The sequence below is a fragment of the Sparus aurata genome, chromosome 2, assembly GCF_900880675.1.
Source record: "Sparus aurata chromosome 2, fSpaAur1.1, whole genome shotgun sequence".
NCBI classification, from domain to species: Eukaryota; Metazoa; Chordata; class Actinopteri; order Spariformes; family Sparidae; genus Sparus; species Sparus aurata.
In genome coordinates, this window is record NC_044188.1 from 15,259,137 (window position 1) to 15,277,006 (window position 17,870).

The window sequence follows — 17,870 nt, forward strand, 5'->3', positions numbered from 1 at the left end:
TCTTATTTTATTTTACAGCTACTTAAGCATTTTAATATAAATAGTATATTATTGTATTTTATAGTGTGTGTAGTATTTTATTCTATTCTATCTATCTATCTATCTAAAAAGGTATACAGGTTCAGGATTTGAAGTTAATGATTATGATTACTGACTGAGTTGGATTAAATAGGTGCATACTTGGAGACTTAAACAAGACTTAAAACATTTCTTTTTGCCACTGCTTTTAACTGAAGCAATTCAAGTCTTTGAACTGCATTATTACTCTGAGTTTTTTTTTTTTTTTATAATGCAATTTTTAATGTCTTTTAAATGAAATGTTTATGTCTTTTCATGTAATTTGTGTGTGCCTGTAAAGCACTTTGAGTTGCCTTGTGTCTGAATTGTGCTATACAAATAAACTTGCCTTGCCTTGCCTTGCCTTACTTCTTCCTGCTCCTTTTACGGGCATGTCAATTCTTGTTCATAGAATATACTTTTAATATATTTATTTGTCGGACTGTAACTTTCTGTTTTGTTTTTGTTTTTACATGCCCGTTGACTTTAATTGCAGAACTACAGGCGTTACTCGTTACAACAAAAAAGTAATCTGGGTGAATTGAACCTGCAGATTATTCACTCACAGGAATGTATGCGGCGATTATAACATCACAAAAGTGTTTTTTTTTTTTTTGTTTTTTACTTTTGTTTCTATATGATTAGGCGATGTTCTCTGTATGCAGGGCGGCTTCTCTCCGTGCAGTTGCGGTTGTCTGTAGCGGCGGCTAGTCACATGGCCCGTGTGCATGTAAATGACAGGAGGGAGTGGAGAGGAGGAGGAGGACAACAGAGGGAAAGTGAGGGGCGCTCGCTGACACAACGGAGGGAGCGCTTTTTTTTTACGAGGTGCCTTGAAGGGGACCCTGTGTGGCTCCCTCCGTCCCCTCTGTGAGCTCGGACGGTGTCGGGGAGCTGTCGGTCGCACTCGGATATTATTTATAACCGCCAAGAAAATTGGATGGGACACACACACACACACACACACACACACACAAGGGCAAGACAATCCCGGAAATAACATGCGTACTCTCAGCCTGTCACGTACGCTCGCTGTGGATTTGCATTGCTGTCGGCTGCCGTAGGTAAGCAGCGGACTGTGGTCTCCTGGACTGACGCTTGTATTCTCTCTCTCTCTTTCTCTCTCTCTCTCTCTCTTTTAAAGACATTGCAGCTTCACATTTAATGTTTTTGAAATGTGTGTTTTTAAGCGGATCCATGCATTTGGTGTGTGTGTGTTATTTTTTATTTAAAAGCAGGGACGTGAACATGAGGCTGCTAAGTTCAGAAATCAGTAGTCGGAATATAAGTCGTAAAAAAATGGTGTTTCAGTCTAATATCAGTCAGTTAAAGTGAGTTCATTTTTCTGTTTTGCTTCTCGTTTATGGTTAAAACTTATGAGGCGCAGATATAATGCACTTGTTACTGGTGTAATTGTGTTTATATAGGCTACAGCTGTCCTGTTGGCACTGCTTTTCTCGCCCCCGGTTAACGGCAGGTCTATAAATACCTCTATAGATGTTTGTTGCAACATATAAATACTGTAGATTTATGAAGTCCAGCTCTGTGGCAAGTGATCTGCGCTGTGCTATTAATAGGACTAAAGTGTATCATTTACTCTCCGCAGATACCCAACACAGCAACACAATGTGTATAAGAAGGATACAAACGCATTTTAAGAGCATTAAATGAGAGGAGAATGGGTGAAATAAAGGCAGCAGGAAGAGGACCGGGGCATGAAACTTCTCGCAGCTGTGGCAGAGCTCCTCTCCATCAGAGACAGCAGTGGCTCAGCTAGAAAATGAAGCGAGGACGTGAGCTACGTGCGCATCCAGCTGATGACGAGATGAAATGGAGAGCTTGGGACACACGGACCTTATAAACCCAAGCTCTTCCCGCGGACCCGTCGCTTTTTCACCCACACACGAGAGAGGGACGAGCGGGCAGCAGCTCGTCGGTGCAGCCGCGGACATTTACCGAGCGGACATGGGTCTGAACGGCTTCTGCGCGGCGCCGGTCGGGAGTCCGACCGCCGAGGAGTTACTGGCGGGTCTGGCTTCGCAGACCGACTCCCCCGCGATCACAACCCCGACGAAGCAGTCCAAGACCGGCGTGCCGCTCTACAGCGGCGGGGTGGTGTCCCCGTCCGCCACCGTGGAGGGGAGCCACGCCGGAGCTCTGGCCCACACACCGAACGGTTACCCGGCACAGATGAAGGGGCAGGCGGGGGTGACAGGCGGCCCCATGTACCCCCCAACCAGCAGAGCCTGTCTGGTGGAGAACGGGGACCGGACTGCTCATGAGAAGTGCCCCTCAGTGATGAGGAGGATCAATGGTGACCTGAAAGCCAGACAGGTCCAACAGCAGAAGCGGAGAGGTGGGGAGAACCGGGACATGGGGTCAGGAAGCCTTACTGGTCACATGGTCGGGTCATCCGGGCTGGGGAGTTCTGTGGACCCGGGGGACTTGGACTCTAAACGGAGAAGATTGGCTGATGCAATTGTTGCACACAAATCTTCAGAGGCCTCCAGAGCGGCCCGAGTTGTCGCCCCACTCACAGCCCCAGTCAGCAGCTCCCAAATGACTATTGGCCATGTGCACTTTGTCACCCCTCAATCTCCCTTCACCCCTCCTGTCCCTCATACTAACCAGCACAAAGGACTCAAAGTGGCCCCCCTGGGCCCGCCAGCTGCCTCCAGCCAGACCTCCCCACTTGAGGCTGACAGCATCCCGACCCCGCCGCCTCCTACAGGGGCCGGCTGGTCAGCAGAGCGGATAGCCCTGCAGTATATTGTCCCCTGCATGAAATACTATGGCATCTGTGTGAAGGACAACTTCCTGGGCCCTCAGCTGGGCAACAGGGTCCTGGAGGAGGTGGAGCTCCTAAACCGGAGCGGGAAGTTTCGGGGCGGGCAGCTGGTGAGCCAGAAGAGCATACCTTCTCGGAGCATCCGGGGCGACCAGATCGCCTGGGTGGAGGGACGGGAGCCCGGGTGCATGAGCATCGGGGCACTGATGGCTCACATTGATGAGGCCGTCATGTACAGCGCTGCCAATGGACAGCTGGGTGACTGTGTCATCAATGGACGCACTAAGGTGAGGAAACGAGTGGGGATAGGTGGGGCATGTTTTTTCCATCCACAACAGAAAAATAGGGGCTATTAAAAAAGCTGACGAAGGAGTGATGATGTTAAGTTTGGAGTAAGTGGTTGGTTGTGTCATGTCTGCTCTGCTCTGCTCTGTCTTCACACCACAATGGGAGAGTGAGCTCAGCGTCAGGTAGGACAGTCAGGATGAGCCCTGTGGTGTTTCCGGCACATGCAAGCTCGATAAAGAGGCACTGCAGGCTGAGCCTTCCTTCTAAGCTGGCCCTGTGCCCGGCTTCAGGCCTGCCTAAGTTTGCCCCTGCCTCTGGTACCCAGAAGAAAAATAAAACCTCTCTGTGGCTGTATCTCCTCTGTCATCAGTCTATCTCTGCCTTTGAAGACAACTTCTCCTATCACCACTTTCACCCATGCAAAACATGGTGCCGTCATGGTGGGAGCGTTGTTCTTGGCCCCCTGTTTTCTCTTTATTTTAGCGTGACTGCTCTGCATGCCTCGGTTTCCCTTTCCCACCGATAGTTTTCAAATGCTCAGCTGCCTTTAACTGTGTTGATTCCTCTCCATCGCAGTCTCAAGCCGGCCCGGCAGGCAGTCGATTCCTCTGTCCTCCACACAGCTGTCATGGACATTGCGTGAAAGACAGAGAACCCCCCCTTCATCCTCCCCCCACCTCTTCTCCCTGTAGTGACGCAGTCGTGGGTTATCTGAGCCAGGTGATGTCAGTGACCCTTTGTGATTGCAGTCTGGCCTCTTTCTCCATTCTGAAACTAGATGATGCTCTCCAATCTTGGCTGAATCTGCTGGTGTTAAACATTATGGAAACACAGCGCCACAGAGTGAAAAACATTCACATTAAGTAACATGATTGTCCTTCCTGTCCGTCACTCTGTGCTGTAATTATGACTGTTTTTTTCCCCCTATCAGCCGTGAGTTAACCATTATGTGCCGGTCTAGACTGTTACCCAACACGCTCTCTGTGTTCCAGCAGACGCTCTGTTCAGTACAGCCAAAATACAAGCACCGTAACGCTCACAGACGGCGCCGGTCCGACAGTGTTACACATGTTAACTGTGTCAAACTGTTGGAAATCCAAAAATAAATCTCGGTACATGGTCTGACCCGATCCTGAAAAGTAGTCACAGCACTACGGTTAAATTAGGTTGAAAGCTGTTACCTGGCAACCGCAGGTTAACTTCTGCAGTGCTTAATCGACAGCGATAAACAACTATAAATGAAACAGTGCTATAATTGTATTCGGTCTTCACCCCTCTCGTCTCTCAGTCTATCTTTCCCCAAGAACCTCGCTCACCCCGTCCCTGTGCACGTCGCACCTTGCCCCCCCCCCCCCGCACACCTAGTCGTTGACATAAGCACAAGCTTATATTTGAGCAGCGATTGGTTGGGCATACCTCACACCAGTAGCCTTTGCTCTCACACGTACGGTACGGAGCCGACCAAGCTGCTGTCAGGTCAAAGTCATGCAGGAGAGAGAAATGTCTGACGATTGTTTTTATGCTTCGGCACCAAATCTGCAGCTCGGACCACTGCTGAGTCGCATCCATAAGTGCCCCCCCCCTTCATCTCTTGATGCTTCGAGAAGAGGAGCCTAAAGAGGATTTAATTGGTGAAACCGCTGTCTTACAAACCTCGTTCTCCAGATGTTAGAAACCGCATTTGTTTGGGACATACAAACGTGACATCAATCATCATCATCAATCATCCAAAATTATAATATCCATCAAAGAAAATCGAAACATCATTTTTTTTGTGTGTGTGTTACAATTTTGTTCAGCTCCAAAGTGAATATGAAACTGATTGATAGGCATGTTTCTTTCATTTAATCACTTGGATTAGAACTCAAATGAGGCTTGAGAAAACAGTGAAGAGAAGTTGTCTGTCATGTCTGTGACATGTCCGTCTATACCATCCAGAAGCTTATTGTTCAGTATTGTTGTCTGTAAATGTTCCTTGCTAAGTTGTCCACTTATTTGGCTGTTTCTCTGGCAAACGGTGCATAATCCAAACTGGTCTTTGCTCACTATCTCTCTATTTGCCCTTGGTACATAACAAAAAGTTCAGTGCTGCACAGAACAAAATGTCCTGGCCGAGAGGACTGCGGGAGGCAGCGTAGTGATAGATACGATGATGGAGTCTGTATGAGGGAGGGGACGTGATGGCAAAATAAAAAGGAAGATCAGGGAGGAGTACGTCAGATAAAAGGTCGCTGCGTCTGTTCCGACCTCTCCTTTTTCTCCACGATAACCTGATTTCATTCCGCCCCGTTCCTTCATTTAGTCACTTTCCGTCTTCTCCTCTATCCTGACCTCCCTTTCCTTCCCCCTGTCCTTTACTTCACCCTCTTTCTCCTTCATCTTATCAACCCCTCTACGACACTTGGACAAAATATTTCCCAGCCGTTACCTTGGTAACAGGCCCATACAGAGTCAGAACACTGCATTGTGTATGAGAGCGATGGAGAGAGAAGGAGAGGGGCTGGCAGCGCCCGAAATAATGCCTCACCAGCAGTGGTGTAATATCGCTGCACCCTGACTAACAGTTAGTCAGCAGTAGCCCGGCTTCGCTGCCTGTTAGATCATCAGCGGGAAGGATTACAGCGTTAACAATGAAAGGACAATTCAGTTAATATGTCCGAAGGAGATGCTGGGAAAAGTCTTGCATCGTGGGGAGAAGAGAGAAAACAACTCAGGGCAGGGTAATGAGACACATGAGGAGGGGAGGGGATAGACTGGAAGTGAGAGTGTGAGGAGGAGTGGGAGGATTTGCGTTGAGCGAGCGAGGAGGGACGATGCAGTAGAAGCTCTGGCATAATGAGAATGTCTGCTGCAGCAGCGTGTCCTCAGATGCCCCTTCTCGAGCTCAATAGTGCCACCACACAGGCAGGAGCTAGAAGTCAAACATTCACACACTCAGCGCAGCTGCAGACGCCGGAGCTAGCACGATCGGATGGGAGATGGAAGGCAGAGAAAATTTGCCCTTTTGGTATTAATTTAGTCTACATTCACTACTAGTTACATGTGCACGGCACTGTGCGACCTTCAAATCAAAAATGTAATTAATTAAAAAGTCCTGTTCGTGATTAAGCTCACCAGCTACTTAAATGAAAAAAAATATAAAAATCCAGATCCATGCCCTATTCCCTAACGAAAATGTAAAAAATAACAAAAATATCTCACCATGTCAATGAAAGCGGAACAATTCCCTGGACCTGTCCTTTTATCCGGATCCGCACCAAGACTTGATGAGGTCTATTCTGGGCCTATCCTCTATCCAGGTTTAATCATAATCTTGTACAGTAGTTTTTGTGTAATCCTGCTGACAAACCAACCAACAAACGGACACAGGAGAAAACACAGCCTCATCCCAGTTCTGTCTCAAACATGGTTGTGATGAGTAGAAGGTTTGGTCCTTGTTTTTTTCATACTGTGTTTTGTCGTTTGTATTTGTCAACACACGTATAGCATATGTATAATATAAAGCATTTTATTATTCATCATAATTTCATACATGCATACACCCACAGAAACACACACAGAGTTTTTCCATCCTGATGTTCAGTGGTGACTCATTCACAATGAGTGCCGTTGGGGCCGTAGCAGGATTGACTCATGAGGGCTGTGCACACTTTAGCACTTTTTCTTTCACTTTGTTTTATGTTCATATAATAACCAGCATGCTATTAACACTAAATGACACCTGAATATTTGATTGTGCTTACAATTCTTCCATCTATGAAAGCATCTTCTCCAAACATGGTCCCTCCTAGTAACAGCAGTGCGGTGAATTGGATCACGACCTCTGGACACACACACACAAGCCGATATCACGTCAGCCGGTGCTGTGTGGACGTGACTCAGCATCAGCTATAAGAGGCTGATACTTGGTAACCGTAGCGATGAAAGCAAGCACACAAACCTTCAAAACACACACACAGACAAGTTTTTCCTGTAAGTAGGAGGCAAGATTTTAATAGATAACACCACAAAACTTCCCCAACACCTATTTTTGTATTTCAAGCTTTCTGAGAATGTGTGTTTAAGTGCACAAATTAACCGTTATCTGATTAAATACACACTCATTTGGATACTTCTGAGCTAAACGTGCGGTTTGGACATTTTCTTCTTCCAGTTGTCTGAAACAAGATGTGTTGATGAAGCAAAATAGTCCAAAATCTTGAAATTAAAAAGGCCAGTTGAGCATTGTTGTTTGAGTTGAAGTAAGTCCATAACCTATTAGAGATATTACTACCTCAGAAACAATTCCGGATCCATAGTCCAACCTCTGACCTTCAAATTCTCTGTCTGAATAATGAGTCGTGATATTATCCGTGGGAGGACAGCACACATATGAGGTTAGATTGACGCTGCAGTTCGCCACGATTCACTTTATTTAACTCTCAAATACTGTGATTAAAAAAAAGAAAACAATTAATAAAAGCCAATGCAAATTTAAACCATACCCTATGTCGCTCAGCTGTGTAAAGATAGCAGGGCTGCTTCACAGTAAGCAAATCAAATTGTTCCAGCCCAAGAAGATTGCAAACATCTGTGGTGCGACAGTGTCCTTGAGCAAGACCCTGGCCCGCTCCCAAACTTTCAGAGTGACTCACAGATTTCGATGCTGGTTTCTAACAGATAAAGGCAAGGGGCTGTCCTACTGTGTAATTTGGAAGAGCTTGAGGACTCTCACAAGGCCAACTTAATCAGAAATTCGTGATGTAGCACTTCTAGTTCATGGTCATGTTGATTTCCACCCTCCTGTTACTGTCACAATTTTGTTGATTAAAGTCCGTGAGGGCTCCGTGCTGAAGGTTTAAGTTGGACGTTGGTCCAGTGAATCTTTGCATTTCATAAATTAGGAGTATTGTCTTCTCGACTTATCGCGCATGCAGCGCTCATCAGAGGAAGCGCCCATGATCTACATTTAATCTAGTTTCTTGGTGAATGCCATTTCAAAGTTAATTGTTTCTGCTATCAGCTACAGTAATTAAGTCACGGCGGGCTGCCCACTCATTCTTTTTAGCACCCCGGCAATCCTGGGCTTCATGTAACCTTGCACAAAAATGATCTGCGTGGGTTAAAGATAACGTGTGGAAAAAAAAACGTCTGTCAGATTTGAGATTAGAAAATGAGGTATTGGTTGTTAGAGAGGAGATGAAGCGACGGTTCCCTCTGTCTTCTCCCTGGATAGCCTGACCCTGTATCTGACCCACATGCACAAACAGGACCAGTTTAGCTCACTGAAGAAGGTGTCCCGACTAGTTATCCATGTGTCGGTTCTTTTTAAAGCTGTGCACAGTCCTGAGGCAGCGCACTAGAGTGGAAGTCACTCAATGCTACCATTGTATGACAGGAACTGTTTGATCTGGCATCCATTTGTAGGGCTGAGACTATTATTTTCATTGTCTTTTAAGATGCTGTTTGGTCCATAAAATGTATCAGAAATTGGTAGATGAATGCTGATCTTTTTGTCCTAAATCCAAGGGTATCCAGTATACCACCACAGAGGACAAAAGACCAGCAAATATAGTAAAGCTTACATAATGACGCGTGTTCCTCCCCTCACTCTCTCTCCCTGACGAGCAGTAATGGAGGTATTTGTTCAAGGCCTATCCGCCCCCTCTCTCCACTATCATTCCTCTTATCTGAATCTGCGTGCAGCATTTGGAGTTTTATTTTGGTTCTCGTCCAGAACGGCCTGTTCCAACTGCCCAGCCATCACCTAGACAGCAGGCTATCTACCCAGTTATGCCATTAGGGGCCACTAATGCTGGTGCCTGGCAGACAGGTGGTCGGTGCCAATTAGAGCTCACTGTGGGCACAGAGATGAAGGAGCCTGGATGGCAGAAAAGGACAGATAGGATCGAGACGTGCCGTGTCACGCTGTGTGTCTGAATGTTTTCTGTGTGTGTGTGTCTGCTGACACACACACACAGGAGGTCATGTGGATGTATGTGAAACTAGTTGAAATACTCCTGATGTGTGATTAATTCAAATCTTTTTTCTTTTTTTTTTTAATAACATAACTCTCCTCTTAGATTAAATGCCTGTCTTGCGTCAGCTCTGGCGTAGACGTTGTGTATTTTTATGTGTGCATGTGTGTGTGTGATGTGTTTATGCTGCAGGCTAGGGCAGAGCTGTCTGGTGTGGCATATTACATGCAAATTGTGGTTAATTACAGCTGTTAAGGCTGTTGCCAGTTTGAAAAAAAAAAAAAAAAAGCTTTGCTGTGCTCGCTGGGAAAATAATTATTCTGATCCTTATATGTACATAGAGAAAATCCATCGTTGAGCTCAGTTTATTTTGAATATATTTCATAACATTGCTGTCGTCAAAATAAAAAATAAACCCTGGTATTGACAGTAGTGACAATAACTTCATGAGAAAGTTGTATTTACATGACAATTCGTGGTAAGAGGGTGGATAGTACTCCTGTTGTTTCAAAACAAATATGTACGTTAATGTCATTATAAAAATATGATCATCTGTGTACATTTTTATAAAAAAACAAAACAAAACAAGGAAATTGTCAGAACAAGTTCCCGTCCCATCGCTCCCTACAAGACAGAGTATCAGGTGGAGTCAGCTTGGTATGAGATGTGCGACAGCGGGTCATATGTTGAACCTGACACTGACAGCAGTGTGCTAAAAGAAGACTTCTCTCTGCAGGACTTTTTTTTTTTTTCACGTGGCGATAAGTGTAGATAATCTCGCTGGGTGAGCAAATAGGGGTACCATGGGGTAATTCATATCTGTCATCAGAAATTCTGGCTCGACAGGTTTGAACACTGGAAAACAAAGTCTTATTGAAGTTGCACCCTGTGGAGTTTTTTTTTCTGTAAAAGAGTCTGTTTCCACTGAGTGTTTCTCACTGAATGCGATACGTGCTTCCTCGAGTGTGTTTTTTCTTGCTCGCAGTCTTTTCCAGCTGTCAGTCAGTGGAACAATGTGAAACAATGGTCTGGACTGTCTGTGCATGTGCGTTCCTGTGGCACAGGACCCACCCTTGAAAAACACTGCTCTATAACAAATCATGACTGCCCAATACATTAGTCCAGTATATCAAACATTAAAAAGAAAATCGAATGCCATGTTTGTTTTGAAAATGATGGACCTCCGCCAAGAGGGTTACTGGTGTAGTTCACGTCATTCCTAGCTCTGACTCCCAGTGGAAAAATGGAAACATAAAATGGTTTGTCAGCAGGATTACAAAAAAACTGCTGAACAGATTTCCGCAAAACTTTGGTGGCGGATGGGTCTCAGCCCAGAATGAACCCATTTAACTTTTGGTGCAGATCTGGTTGAAGGAAACTTTTCTTGCTTCCTTTAACGATGTGAGATGGGGCGTTTTCTCCCTGACGTCTTGTGTGTTGGCTAACATAAATGGCTCCCGGCTTTCTCTCCTTATAAAAAACGTTAAAGGAGTATCAGAAAGCCTCGATCCTCCTCATCACCGGGCTTACCAGTGCCAAGGCTTAATTATAACTTGGCTTGAAAGCTGAGTAACTCCAAATGTTCTTGGGATTTGACATTTAAACATCTTAATGTAGTTCAGATATTAAAAAGAATAAGTATAGACAATTGAACGGGACTGTAGAGAAAGACTGACAGCACTAAAACACACACATGCACACAGAAATGAACTCAAAGGCCTAAATTAAAGGACCAACGCATTTGTTCTCCGACAGCCTTAATAAGCACATCATTAACAAAACAGATCACTTATAACAAGATAAGCTCCTCTCCTGCGAGTAACGACCTCTAATAACTCAGATCACATTTATCATTCTAATGATCGTTGCGTGCATGCACACATTTTCTTTTTTTCTCCGCGCACATTTGATATGTTCATTTTGACGCAGCAGGTCTGGTTGTCAGTTGGAGCCCGGAGCGAAAAGGTCCGGAGGTTAATGAGCTCCGACTGTGGGCCGGTTGTCGTTAATGAGAGCTGACAATGACAGCGATGGCAGCTGAACAGAGTCGTACACGACCGGACTCGCCTGGCTGTGAATGAGGAGGAAAACACCACAGTGAGGAGTCGGAGGGGAGCGACTTGCTCCCTGACCGGAGCCCTCCTACGCAAAAAAAACCTGCTGTCACTTTTGTTTAAGTTGCATAAGCGACACAAGAACACGTCGTAGAACTCCATGGCTCTCGCACTGAGCTTAAGTGTCAGGTCGATACTGCAGCTGTGCAGAACCTGTTACTCATGAATGATAGTGTCCCGGGATCCAGCTGAAGTGATGCGGCGACTCTGATGTTGAAACTCTTCCCATGCAGAACAGTATAAGTCAAGAAAGTGACAGGATCTGCCTTTGTACGTCAGCCCGGGGAGATAATACTGAAGCTATTACTCGATGCGCTGCCAACTGTCATCATCTGAAATCTCCCTCTGCCAGTAAAGGCTGATGTCAGTCAGCGTGTGAATCAGCTGAAAAGACTTGTGTGGAAACTGTTCGCACAACTGAAACACGAGCTTCTCTCCCTGGTTCAGGCTGATACTTAATAGTAACACAGGCCCTGCTGCAGTGCATTTACAGTCACGTGGACCTGTAGTGGCCCTGGTCTGGAATGCGCATTGACTGAAGAGCTCTCACGCAGGTCTCGGTTCCTCTCGGGCTCCCCAGAGAGAGAGGCGCTCTCCGGCTTCGCGGCCTACGAAACACAGAGACGTCATGCAGGGGAAATACCAGCGCGAGACCATTGTTTGAACGTGGATACTCTATCTTCAGATCATTCTGGAGCTGGGAACAACGGCTGAACTCTGACACATTTCTCCGCTCCTTTCCCCTCTCGTGACACAAATTACGTCAGGAAATCTAATATTAATGATCGTACCCTAGTGGATGCTCCAAGCGTATTTTTTGCTTGAAAATGTCTGAAACCACAAATTGATCATCAAAATAGTTTCCGATTAATTTTCGTCCATTCCACAAATTGATCTATCGGCTCATCGTTGCAAGACAAAATTCACTACATGAGAAAAATAACCTAGTTTATCGGATAAGGATAATAAATACCTTAAGTTACTGCTCTCTCACATTGTTTTTGTTCTGACACTGCATCACGTGCTTTTTTTGCTCAACTAACAATCCAATTCTTTCTGGTTTTCAGGCCATGGTTGCCTGTTACCCAGGCAACGGGGCAGGGTACGTCCGCCATGTTGACAACCCAAACGGTGACGGACGATGCATCACGTGCATCTACTATCTGAACAAGGACTGGGATGTCAAGGTACCTTTCAAGTATAAATATGAATTTAAAAGGTGCACTCTGTCGTTTTGGGGAATAGAAAGATCTTTATTGATTGATTTTCATGAGTTGATAAAATCAATAAACCACTCACACACAATTTTATGCCGTTTATATTTGCGTAACCCTTTCTAGCTTTAAAACAACTTTTCTGGGGAATTTATATTCCTTTGAGCTCAGCTTTTTTATTTAGTTATGGAAATATACTTATCAAATAAATATCTGAGTTTGCATTATTACCTTGATAATATTGTGAATATTACCATACTCAGCTTTCTTCCCAAGACTACATAGTGCACCTTTAATTATTTTGTGTTTGAATGTCTCTCAGTGTGACTATCTCAAAGCAAATGTTCAAATTCTTAGGATTTTTACTTCAAAATTGTACACCGAGTTGCTTGTGTGACTGTGGCTATGCTCCCTGTGTGTGTGTGTTTGTAGAAACAAGGTGGGATGCTGCAGATCTACCCCGAGGGCAAAAGTGTGGTAGCCAACATCGAACCTCTGTTTGACCGGCTGCTCATCTTCTGGTCTGACCGCAGGAACCCACACGAAGTCAAGCCAGCCTACGCCACTCGGTCAGTACGCTCTTCAAACGAGCCCACTCGCACACAAACTCGTATAAAGTTATGCCATGATTTTATTTCTGTATGGGAAGAGGCAGGGCACACTGCCAAAATTGTCAGTTGTGTAAATCTAGCATATTTTAGTTCACTCTCCTGTGTAAATACACACAATATAATTAATGATGTGTTGGTTATAATGGGAATAAACTGCAAATGAGCGTTTAAATAATTTAACACTGTTTGCACTGAAAACAAAATTACAATAATTATACATTTTTAATATACGAGCCCAGCAGGTTAAATAGCACAAAGACACACAAACACGCACATGCAGAAACGCACAGACGAGGAAAGATCTGTATCTGTGTTTGCATGGAGTCTTTTCTTTTATGTTTCCTCTTTCCATCTCTCCTCAGGTCATGAGCTGATTTTTCTCAGGAATCAGTTAAAAAGAGACATAAAATAAAAGTATACTGACAGACAGAAACTACGATCCACATCTGGTAAACTTTATTTGATGCTGAGATTAGATCGGCACACTTGAACACATGAACGCACCTGCACACACACCGGTTTTTAAATCGCAGCAGCAGATAGTTGCTTCCTCGATACATACCTTTCCACTCCTGCATTTCCTCCCCTCCTCTTCTCTCCTCTCCTCTCCTCTCCATCTGACTGCTGGGGGGCGAGGTGGAGCCGGAGGCAGGAAGTATGTGTTTCCTGAGGGGGTCGACGGGAGGAAGAGGGGAGGAAGGTTCGATTGCAGGACTCGTGCTGCAGAGGCACAGACATGAGAGACAGGAATAAACAACACAGCCCCACAGGAGAGACTAGAAGCCGGAGAGATTAACCCTCTGCTGGCCTGGACATCTGCTACCCTGCCCTACCACAGCCAGATAACCTTTCACCAATGAAGACATTTACATCATGTCATGCAAGACATTTTCATCTGTCATCAAAAAAGTATCTTTCTAAGATCAGTTTTTACCCCTTTGAGCTGATATTTTTCAGCCAGGTTCATCCTTATCACACACAGTTGCTGATTAACATTTATACATGAGGGAATGGCCTTTAAAGGGACACATTTGACCAGACTGAAGTGGAACTGAACTCATCATTTCTGTATTCACGATTGTTTTTTTACCGTTCCTCCTGAGTGATCCGATCACAAGTGGACAGCCTCAAGCCGGTCAGTTCACACCTGGCATTAAAGAGGTCATGAGTGACTTCATGATCAGATCTCTCTTCCGCGCTCTACATGCAAATACACCCCTACATCACTGGAACGAACCGATACAACGTTTTTATACACGTTCATGTGTTATGTTTGCCGAATTAACAACAAGGTCCAAATAGTTACGAATGTGTTATAGACAGCGCTTCACAACGTTTAGACAGTTTCTCCTAACGCAGCAAGTCTCAAAATCCGGGTTTTTTTAAAGGGAGTCTGGGGAATGTCTCCGAGGATGACTCAGAAGTGTCATTCATTAGTTACTGTTTACTGTATTTATATATTTAGACATGTTTACCATCAGTATGTTATATTATTTGGCGAATGGTGAAGTAGTTGAAACTGTGTGTTCAAGCAGCTGTTGGGAGGTAGAAAACAGGGAAGCAGACATGAACACAGGCTGGTAAAGAGATGCTACAACAAACGGACAGCTTTTACCAGTGATTTAGAATTTACCATAGCCATTTCACAAAATTCGTTGTGTTTATCCTCATGCAACTACTCTTAAAACCAGACAATTTGTTAAGGGAGTCTGGGGACATTGCTGTTACTTGTTAGTTGAAACAGACATCTGCTGCTGCAGCCTAAGGGAGCCCAAACACGCAATTTACAGATCAGATCCCTTAGGACGCATGTTGATACCAGGTCTGAACAGCCTCTTAGTCTCATTAAAATCTCTTTGTCCTCCTTGTGTCTCACAGCTACGCCATCACAGTCTGGTACTTTGATGCCAAAGAGAGAGCTGAAGCTAAAGAGAAGTACAAACTGGGTAAGCTTCTTCACCGTCCTAGCTTTTTCAATGCACCGTTACACGTCTGGTTATATTTGTTAATATTGTGCGTTGCTAATATGCTCTTATCTGTGTGTCCCCAGCAACAGGACAGAAAGGCGTTCAAGTGCCTGTCACTCAGAACAGCAGGACATAAATCTCATCTAATCACTGGAGATGTGCCTTCCTGAACTGCTAACGGACGCCGAGATCATAAAGGGAGACACTGTTAAACTGTCAGTTATCTCGGCAGCGACCGTGCCACTTTTTACGGTGTCAGCTGTACGTCACTGGCTGTGTGATGTAATGTTTTCCTGCCATGTGATTGGGCCGCAGATCAAAGAGGTGGCAGATAAAGAGCACAATGGACTGGATTGTGTGGCAGAGGAGAGATCGGAATTGCGCGCCGTGTCAGAAAAACAGAAGAAGGAGAAGAAGAAAGAGGACTTCGACCTCTCACTGAATCATGTATGAAGACAAGACAACTGAAAACACAGACTCCTTTATTTGATTTTGTCTGTTCAGTTATCAGTGACATTGTGGTGTCGTGAGAAATCATTGTTTTACTCTTCTCTGGTGTCGGTTTCATTTCAAGGAGAGGGATGATGCATCGATGGACGGACAGTTGGGGGGTAAAAGGGCGCCGGTCGGTGATGTGGTCCCCTTGTCTCGTGATGTGGGCGAGTGTGTACGAGTGGTTGGTTGTAAAAGACAGAGGCTCAGAAAAGCAAGGCATCGAGTGGTTGTCCACCACGATGCAGTCCTCCATGTCGGTCCCGGCACAAGCACTAAACCTAAACATTACAGGGACGCACTTAAAACGTGCATGAGGACAACTCTAAGCTGTAGTTTCATTCTATGTAGCACACAAGTAGAGTTCAGGAAATGACCCAGGACTTCACTGCAATGTCGGGCTAATATTTTAACAAAATCAAGTCACAAAATGATTAATTCCTCCCTTTTTTTTTTAGTTGCATTGTATAAAACAGATTTTGAAGACTGCCCCTGCATTAAAAAAATTGTTTGTCTTGACTTTGAAATTATTTTGATTACATGTACATTTACCATGAAATTTTATTACATATGTTCAATGTAAAGTGTTAGATTTAAAGAGGCAACATGTAAGAATTGCTGTCGAATTCGTACTCAAAAGACATACAGGGCAGCATATCACCGGAGTAACTGCTAGCTGCTGCTAACTGCAGCTGCTGCTAGCTAGTTAGCTCAGTTAGCAGTTCAGGCTAGGAGCTTGGGGACCAGGTGACTGTCATGTCCACTTTTCCACCAACATTGGAATATGAAGAAATAAGACATTATGCCAAAGTTAGCATGCTAACCAGCTAGCCCCAAACCCGTCCTGTTTCGTAATTTATACGCCTAGTCTGAGCCGCTAGCTGCACGGCTAACTGAGCTGACTAGCTAATGGCAGCTGCAGTCAGTAGCAGTCAGCGGATACTCTAGTGTTATGCTGCCCCCTATTTGTTTGGAGTGGCCTTGGACAGGTGGCCAATGTTTCACATATTACATCTCTAAATGGGACCCTTTACATTGAACTTGTGTAAAAGAATTAGATGGAAAATGAACATGTTGTTGAAATACTGAGAGTCACTATTTTAGGAACATTATTTTTATGAGCATAGAGAACACAAAGCTTTTCTTCATAACCGTGGAGCAGTGCTCTCTGTAGGACTGAAGTACACGACTCACACTTGAGACAAGAGGCGAGCTGTGCGGTGACACGGGGTCAAAACAGGGTTTGATGAAACAGAGTGTGTTTTCTGTATCGCTGTGTGTGTGTGTGTGTGTGTGTGTGTGTTAATGTGTGTATGCTCATTAGCTTCTCTTATCTGTTCTTAATGAGATAGAAACAGCAAATATCACCAGAGTGGACGCTATAATACAAACCTTCTGCCCAAACGAACACACAACTGTACACTTAAGACCATTAACAGTCTAAAGCACAGCGTTTAAGCATACACTGTATGTGAACTGCAGGGTCAAACTACTGTCTGCTCGTGTGTGGGATCGAGTGTCTGTGTGTAAAAATGTGTGTGACGATTGCCACCGTCTAGGAGGGTCGCAGGTGTTTTCTCAGTGTGTTATGGTTAAAGAGATGGTTATTTTTTTGAAAAAAGCACTTTATTGTTTGGAAATACCATGTGTGAATGATAGATAAAAAAAATATAACTGAAAATGTAGATTAATGCCTTTATGCTGTGGATAATATGGTCATTCAAATGCAATAGAAACTAAATCAATGAGAACAAATGGAAATTGTTTGCCTTATTCTTTTGTTTTTATTTTGCAGTATTTAATTAAAACCCGTCTGTTTTTGTACACAAAGAATTTGTAATTGATTTAGTGGGAACAAGTATGAGCTGAATCCCCGTTATCTCGATCATGTACACCAGGCTCTCTGTCTGTTACAATGGTGCTTTTGACTGACAGACCAATATAATGTCCATAGATATGAAAATGTGTATTGTGTGGTAATCATACATTTTCATACATGGTATATCGTAACAGTGGTGTACCAGTGCAACCCTATATATGGCTAAAATAAACATTAAGACTGCCCCATAAAGGAGAAGTTTATAATTTTAATGTGGGTTACTACTAGAATAGGTTTACATGCTTTAATGTAAAAAAAACAAAACAACACATCAGTCTTCTCATACTATCCATTGCTGCAGCTCTGTATTACCCCTCTGTCTGAAGCGCTCTGTTTTAGCTCCTGTCTCTTTAAGGCCCCTCCCCCTAATTACCCAGTCTCTTCTGATTGGTCAGCTCACACACACCTGAGCCATCATAGCTAACAACCATAGAGCAGTGCTAAATCAATTCTTACATGCCAAACTGCCTGCTAGGCATAAAAAATTGCAATTGTGTGACGTG

At 44.4% G+C, this 17,870-nt stretch overlaps 1 protein-coding gene across 3 annotated transcripts; it reads left to right on the forward strand.

The window, feature by feature from the left end:
- Positions 1–816: 816 nt before the first annotated feature.
- Positions 817–17,321, forward strand: egln2 (egl-9 family hypoxia-inducible factor 2). Of its 3 annotated transcripts, none has more exons than XM_030397113.1 (6): positions 817–1,121; positions 1,664–3,132; positions 12,272–12,391; positions 12,851–12,987; positions 14,908–14,975; positions 15,080–17,321. In XM_030397113.1, exons 2-6 carry the CDS (start codon positions 1,888–1,890, stop codon positions 15,130–15,132), a joined length of 1,623 nt encoding a protein of 540 aa, XP_030252973.1. In that variant the 5' UTR covers positions 817–1,121; positions 1,664–1,887; the 3' UTR covers positions 15,133–17,321. The 3 variants fall into 3 exon arrangements, with proteins under 3 accessions (XP_030252973.1, XP_030252983.1, XP_030252977.1); XM_030397123.1 differs by lacking the exon at positions 817–1,121 and adding an exon at positions 1,129–1,263; XM_030397117.1 differs by lacking the exon at positions 817–1,121 and adding an exon at positions 1,259–1,388.
- Positions 17,322–17,870: the final 549 nt, after the last annotated feature.

Excerpts from the sequence above, each read along its gene's own strand:
- egln2 (XM_030397113.1), top strand. The coding sequence starts at position 1,888 with ATGGAGAGCTTGGGACACACGGACCTTATAAACCCAAGCTCTTCCCGC. Across the intron at positions 12,392-12,850 it reads ACAAGGACTGGGATGTCAAG|AAACAAGGTGGGATGCTGCA; the intron begins GTACCTTTCAAG and ends GTGTGTTTGTAG. Across the intron at positions 12,988-14,907 it reads AAGCCAGCCTACGCCACTCG|CTACGCCATCACAGTCTGGT; the intron begins GTCAGTACGCTC and ends TGTGTCTCACAG.